Source organism: Microtus ochrogaster, unplaced genomic scaffold (genome assembly GCF_000317375.1).
Source record: "Microtus ochrogaster isolate Prairie Vole_2 unplaced genomic scaffold, MicOch1.0 UNK21, whole genome shotgun sequence".
NCBI classification, from domain to species: domain Eukaryota; kingdom Metazoa; phylum Chordata; class Mammalia; order Rodentia; family Cricetidae; genus Microtus; species Microtus ochrogaster.
The window spans coordinates 2,218,314-2,225,981 of record NW_004949119.1 but is presented as its reverse complement, the minus strand read 5'-3'; the positions used below and the strand labels follow the sequence as shown (position 1 = coordinate 2,225,981).

Sequence of the window (7,668 nt, the reverse complement as noted above, 5' to 3'; positions counted from 1 at the left end):
AAGAGGGCACTGGCCACATGGGCACTAGAGTTACAGACGGTTGTAAGCAGTGGTTCTCAGCCTGTGAGTTCCAACCCCTTTGAGGAAAGTCATCAAGACCATTGAAAAACATAGATATTTACACTATGATTTCTAACTGTAGCAAAATTACAGTTATGAAGTAGCAACAAAATAATTTTAGGGTTGGTGTCAGCACACTATAAGGAACTATATTAAAGGGTGGCAGCGTTAGGAGGGTTGAGAACCTCTGGGTGTGAGTGCTGGGAGTCAGACTCTGATCCTCTGAAAGTACACCCAGTGCTCCGAGCTGTCAAACCATCCAGCCCCATTATCACTGGTCTCTTAACTGTGTCTAGCCAGAAAGCTCTGAGGATCTGTCTGTCCCCAACACCTCTACCCCCACCCTTTACTCCTCCTGTTTTTATAATGGTGCTGGAGATCCAAAGGTCCTCATGCTTACATGGCAGGCACTTTACTGACCTTGCCATCTTCCCATCCCCCGTTCCCGCCTTAGAGATCTGCCATCCTATGCCTCCATTATGCTTCGTGCAGGAGGAACATCAAGTGCAGTGAATGATTTTTGTTCCTCTTGCCTGAGAGGCTGAGGCAAGGGATTGCTTGACCCCATGAGTTCAGCAGCATAAGACCATATCTAGAAAGAAAACAGAAAACACTTTATGTTTTAGACACTTGATTCCAAAGATATTTTAACTACTGTAATTGTATTACTTGTAAGACCTTAGGATGAATGCACATTTAGTAAAGAGGATTCATGAAGCAACAGTTAATTCTGATGGGAGTGTTTTGTGATTCAAAAGTCACACGCACAAAATGGTTGTGGTGGTTCCTTTGTAGTTTTCTAAGAAAAATCAATAAAATAAGTAACAAAATAGCAACTAAATGCATAAGTGATAAAGAAATGAGCTAATTTTTCTGCTTCATATGGTGTTGCTTAGTCATTATATGCTTTAGGCAATTGGTCATAATGTGAATAGGTAAACTAAGGTCTCCTTTCAGATTTTCTTTTCTTTCGATTTTTTTTTGTTTTTCAAGACAGGATTTCTCGGTGTAGCTTTGGAGCCTGTCCTGGAACTCAATCCATAGACCTTACAGAGATCCACCAGCCCCTGCCTCCCAAATGCTGGGATTAAAGGCGTGCGCCACCACAGCCTGGCTAAAATGGGTTTAGAGCCAAGTGCTGTTGGGTGCTGGAAATGTTATTCTCTCATCTCGGCACAAAGGATTAACAACAGTAAATCCAGTGGTTGGTTTGACAGCCCTGTATTCTGAAACCTGAACTGCTGCCAATAAACACAACTTTGGTGGAAACTTTCCTGGAAAGAATTTTTCACCAGCTTAAGAAAATGAGTGGAGATCTAGCTCTAAAATAAAGAAACTAGTCAAAAACAAGCAGCCCTCTTAGGGAGTGTTGTGATACTTCAGTGTGCTGTGTTCCATAAGGCTTGTGGTTTAAAATAACCTGGGCCACTTCTTTTATTTATACTGTAATCTATTAAACTCTCAGCACAAAAACTAGAGCATGTTTGGTTTCTATTTGGAAGCGTCAACTCTTCCTCTTAAATCAAGTCAGAATAGCACTACTATCTATTATCACAACCAGAAGTGGGTGTTTAAATTAATTCAAGTTAGCTTTAAAAGGTAGCAAATTTTGCAATTTACAAATTCCAAGTTTGCAATTTCCAAGCTATCCTGGACTACATAGTAAGACTATCTCAAAAAATAGTTAATATTTCAGTACCCTAGTTGTCTTTGCTACATTTTTGTTGCATTTCTTTTTTGAGACAGGATCTCATATATCCTGAAGTGACTTCAATCGCCTTTGTTTATAGTCCCGGCTGGCCTTGAACCCCTAATCTTCCTGTGCTGGGACTTCATGTTAGCGACATAGCTAGTGCACAGCAGTACGTGTATTCAATGATTGCCATATTGGACAACACAAACAAAGGCTATTTCCTTAGCTTCTGAAAACCTAATTGGCACTGTGTTCAAATATGTGCCTGCTAATTAGTGTAAAAGAAGCAAGAACAGGAGCTCAGAATTCAGCTGTTCAGATCTTCTAGCTGTCACTGTGCTAACTGATGTAATTGTCATCGTATACAATGAAGATAAAGCAGTTAGACAGTTTTCAGTTGTCCCTGTGTTGCACATTTGACAAATATTTTTCTATTGTTTTTTTTATGTTTTTAAGAAAAGGTGTCATATGTCCCATACAAACCTCAAACTTGTTATGTAACACACATGAAAAATACCATGGTCAAAAGCAACTTGGGAAAGAAGGGATTTATTTGGCTTTCACATCCTGGTCATAGTTGTTCATTGAGGGAAGTCAGGGCAGAACTGTGGAGGAAAACTTAGTGGCTGCTCAGCTTCTTACAGAACCACCTGCGATGGGTTAGCACTACCCGCAGTGGGCTGTGCCCTCTTAAATGGCCAGCAGATATGCCCACAGAAGAACAGTCTGATGGAGCAGTTCCTCAACTGAGATTTCCTCTTCCGGATTTATGTAGCTGTGTTAAGTTGGCAGAACTAACCAGCACTTTAGATTACATTGATTAACTGTCCTGTGTTCAACCAAACTTGCATTCTTGGAATTAACTATGAATTTAAAATTTGTTGCTGAATTTAGCTTTCTAATTTTAAGACTTTTCCATCTGTGTTCATGGGAAATACTGATCCGCAATTGCTTTACATTTTCTTACATTACATTACAACGCTTACATTGCTTTGTCTGTTTTTATGTCAGCACAGTATGACAAGGATTTTTTCATACAATATATTTCTATCATATTCTTTGTCCACATACATAAGTCCTCCCCATATATCCCTACCCACCCAACTTCACGTTCTCTCTCCCCAAAAAAAGGAGAAGGAGGAAGAGGAAAGAAAACAAATAAAAACACAGTAAGACAAAAAAAATAACAAAACAAAAAAGTACACACACACAAAATGGAGTCCTTCTTGTGTTGACCAGATATGCCTGTGCATGGGACCTACTCTAGAGTGTGGTTGATAAACCCAGTGGTACTCTGTTGGAGAAAATTGATTTTCCCCTTCCTGGCCGGTATCAGTTGCAAGTAGCTTCTTGCTTAGGGGTGGGACTTGGTGTCTACTTCACTTTCTCCATGCTGTGATTTTTATCTGGTTTGAGTTTGTGGAGGTCTTTGTGTGGTATGTCAGTTTCTGTGAGCTCATATGTGTCTGGAAGATGCTGTGTCCTTGGAGCTGTCCACCACTTTTGGTTCTTCAGATTTTTGTCTCCTCTTCTCCTTAGCTCCCTGAGTCTTGAGGGGTGGGTGTGATAAAGACATCTCATTTAGGGCTGAGCAGTCCAAAGTCTCTCACTCTCTAGACATTGTCCAATGGTGAGTCTCTGAGTTTATTATCATCTACTACAACTGTGCATTTCAATGTCCAATAAGTACAAGCCCCTTTTTTCCTTCACAGAAAATGATCCACAGTCTATTTCTCATCAACTGCTCTGGCGACATATTTCTAGAAAAACACTGGAAGAGCGTGGTAAGCCAGTCTGTCTGTGACTATTTCTTTGAAGCTCAGGAGAAAGCTGCGGATGTTGAAAATGTCCCACCTGTCATCTCAACACCTCACCACTACCTCATTAGTATCTACCGGGATAAGCTCTTCTTCGTGTCTGTCATACAGACGGAAGTGCCACCTCTCTTTGTGATTGAGTTTCTGCATCGAGTTGCTGACACTTTTCAGGTTTGTAGCCATCAAACTGTTGTAACTAAATCACCCAGGAAAATGCAAGGGGAGACGTGCTTATGTTTGTCACCTAAGTTTCTGATGTGTACAGTGTGGCTTTTCTCTCTAAACCTAGTCACATAAGCACTTAGAGAATGTGCAGTCACACACATTGCTGCTCTGTCCGTGGTATTTGTGTGTGTAGCAAACTATACCATGAGGAAATAGAATGTCCTCCACTTAGAAAAGTCTGGATCATCATAAAGATTTATTGATCATAAGCTCTTCTATATTTACATTTCCAATTTTCTCTTGTTTTGATAAATAAAGCAAATGGCTTAAGCTTTATATGTGCTTAGGAGTGGGTTTATTAGGGCTAATGAAGTTTATAGCTTACATTTTAGTACTTTCTAGCATGACATATAATAGGAATCAATTCAATCTAAATACAGTTAGAAAATATTGAAGAGAAATGTTAGGCTTTCTGATGTAGGTGGGTCTTCTGTCTATGTGTTACTTTCATTGGTCAAATAAAGAGACTGCCTTGGCCTTTGATAGGACAGCAGCTTAGATAGGCAGAGTAGACAGAACAGAATGCTGGGAGAAAGAGAAGAGTCAGGCAGACGCCATGGCTCTCCTACCCAAGACTGATGGTGGTTAGAATCTTCCCAGTAAGCGTGGTGGTACACAGATTATTAGAAATAGGTTAATCAGGATGTGAGAGTTAGCCAAGAAGAGGCTAGAATTAATGGGCCAGGCAGTGTTTAAATGAATATGATTTGTGTGTTGTTATTCCCAGGGCCTAGCCATGCAGGAGCCGGGTGGGACAAAAAGCAGGCCTGAGAGAATTTTTTATTTCTGTGTATTTCTAAGGTCTCAAACCATGAGTTAAGCTACTATTAGTTTATTCTTGAGAAGAAAGGATATGCTTTCTGTTGTTCAACATTCTGATTGTTTTGTTAGGACTACTTTGGTGAGTGTTCAGAGGCTGCAATTAAGGACAATGTGGTCATAGTGTATGAGCTCTTGGAAGAGATGCTAGACAATGGGTTCCCTCTGGCTACGGAATCTAACATTCTGAAAGAACTAATTAAACCACCAACAATTCTACGTTCCGTCGTCAATTCTATCACAGGTATGAAAGATGAAACAGTCTGCTAGAACTGATCCATTGAAATTTTATGAACAGCCATTTTGTTCATATGACAGACTATTAGGGTAGTCTGATTTGGCCAAAATTAAAATTACCAATAATGTTAAAATGAATGTATTTTTTAATTTTCTCTCTGTCTTCTCTCTCCTCTCTCTCTCTCTCTCTCTCTCTCTCTCTCTCTCTCTCTTTCTCTCTCTCAGTTCAATCAAGTCTTCAGGCATGGCAGCAAAAGCCTTTACCCACTGACACATCTGACCAGTGCACTTTTTGTTTTGAGAGAGAGCAAGAACAATAACAAAAGCAGATATATGAGGTCAGGTGTAGCTCATGTGTAGTCATATGCATTTAGGAGGCTCACTAGTGAGTTGATAAGTTCAAGACCAATCTGGGATACAGAGTGAGAAATATGTTTCTTTTATTAAGAGAGGCCTAATTTGTATGACAGAACTTTTAGAGCCAGAGTATAGCTCAGTGGTAGCATTTGCCTATTATTGGGTTCAATGCCCAGTATTTCAGACAAGAAAAACTAATAAAGTAAGTAGAAAATTAGTTTGTAGAGTTCATACATAGTAGGCTTTCTGCTTTTGTTACAAGCTTCCAACAGAATTTTATTTCTGAACCATACCTTGAAATTACATATACTCAGATAATCTCTTGAGATTTTAAAAATCTTCGGAAAGAGTGGGCTTGGGACAGAAGCCTTTAATCCAGCATTCAGGAGATAGAGGCAGGTGTATCTCTATGAATTCGAGCCCAGACTGGTCTACAAAGAGAGTCCTAGGTCAGAGCTATATAATGGGACTGTGTCCAAAATTAAAAAAGAAGTCTTCTGGAGGAATGTTACATGTCACTCCAGCTACACTGTCCACACTCAGCATCTTACCCTGGGGAAAATAGTTAAAATATCTAAAGATTTAAAGAGCAGTTTCATACTTCAGGGATATTGTAGTGAGACACTGGAAAACAATCATATTATTAAGTGGGGGGGGGGGGAACAGGACAAAATAGAAAAACAGCACAAACTCATAAAAGATATATATATTATTTTGTTGTTTTTATTTTTTGTTTTGTGTGTGTGTGTGTATGTATACAGATAAACATATATATAATTTACAAAGATAAAAATCCCAAAATGGCAAGTCAGTGATGGTGGCTTTTTTAATCCAGCACTCAGGAGGCAGAAGTAGATGGATCTCTGAGTTCGAGGCCAACCTGTTCTACGGAGTGAGTGCCAGGGCAGCCAGCACCATCACACAAAGAAACCCTGTCTTGAAAAACAAAACAAAAAATCTAAAATGTGTACATTGTTTATCTCTAGCTAAAACATCTTTATTTTTGCTTTATACATTTTTAGATGTGTGTGTGTGTGTGTGTGTGTGTGTGTGTGTGTGTGTGTGTGTGTGTGTTGAGTGTGCACAGAGCATTAGGTGTCCTGCTCTATCACTGTCACCTGGTTCCTTTTTTTTTGAGACAAAGTCTCACTGAACCTGAAGCTAGGCTGGTTGCCAGCAAGCCCCAGCCATCCTGTATTGACCCCCACAATGTTTGGGACATAGGTGTGTGCACAACCACCCCATCATTTATGTGGGGCTGGGATCTGGACTCAGGCCTTTGTTTTTCCATAGCAAGCACTTCTATCTACTGAGCTATCTTTCCAGCCCACTTTGTATTATTTAACTTTCAAAAAAAATTACTAATGTATAATAATACTATAGCATGGATTGGAAAAGTTTAAGAGAATGGTTCAGGCTGGATGTGGTGCTGCATACCTGTAATCCCAGGCAGCTAAAGGAGAACAAATATGAGTTCGTGGCTAGCCTGGGGTACAAAGTGAGAAAATATAATACACTGGGCTATACTTCCTTAGTAGAGTATGCTTATGATTCTGTTTCCTAGTACCACACATACGTACACAGACCAAAGAATGGTTCAGTGGATGAAGTAATCTTTCTTGAACTACCAGGTGACCCTAACACATGGACCTGCAGAATCAGTAGATTGTAGAAGTAGATAAATGAGAGCTTGTATGAGGAAAATACACATGAAATGGAAAGCGGGATTGTATGTGCCCCTCTAACAGAAGTAGAGCTTTTGTAATTGAACACTGAAAGCACACACTTAGGTGAGACTGGGCTGAGTATGACGTGGGAAGCTGAAGCGGGGGAATACTTGTTCCTACGGCTAAGCAGAATGTTTAGCTTTTGTTAGAAAGCAAGTAGGAAGCATAAAGGTTTCTAAACAGGAAAATAATCTGATTAAAGCAGTATTTTTCTAATACTCTTGGAAAGTAACAGGCTGGACACAGGAATATCAGCAATAGACTATGAAATGAATGTTAGCCTTGTTAACCAAGCTTGGTAACACATGCCTGTAATCCTAGCATGTAGGAGGATCCCTAGTTCTTAGCCATCCTGGGCTATAGACATTCCTTGTCTTAAAATCTAATCTAGATTTGAACATACTGTATTACTGTGTAGCCAGAGACGACTCTGATCTTCTAATCCTCCTACCTCCACCGTCTCACAAGTGTTGAGGTTAAAGTGCTGGAGATGGAACACGGGGCTTCATGCATACTAGGCAAGCACTCTGAAACCATATGTTATGTTTGGTTAAGTTTGGTGTGTGTGTGTGTGTGTGTGCGTGTGTTGTTTTTGGAAGCAAGGTGGACATAGTATGCAGATGAGGCTGGCTTTACACTAGCAGTCCTCCTGCCTTAGTCTCCTGAGTGTTGGGAGTATAGGAATGTGCTGCCTGAGTGTTGGGAGTATAGGAATGTGCTGCCTGAGTGAGTG

General features: G+C 40.1%; 1 protein-coding gene across 4 annotated transcripts in view; it reads left to right on the top strand.

Annotated features, from left to right (window-relative positions):
- Positions 1–7,668, top strand: part of Ap3m1 (adaptor related protein complex 3 subunit mu 1) — a 19,342-nt gene that overhangs the window by 3,331 nt on the left and 8,343 nt on the right. For all 4 annotated transcript variants that reach the window (XM_005367657.3, XM_013353982.2, XM_013353981.2 and 1 more), the window contains exons 2-3: positions 3,466–3,741; positions 4,687–4,858. In XM_005367657.3, the coding sequence (XP_005367714.1) occupies positions 3,469–3,741; positions 4,687–4,858 (445 nt within the window). In that variant the 5' untranslated portion in view covers positions 3,466–3,468. The remainder of the gene's footprint in view (positions 1–3,465; positions 3,742–4,686; positions 4,859–7,668) is intronic.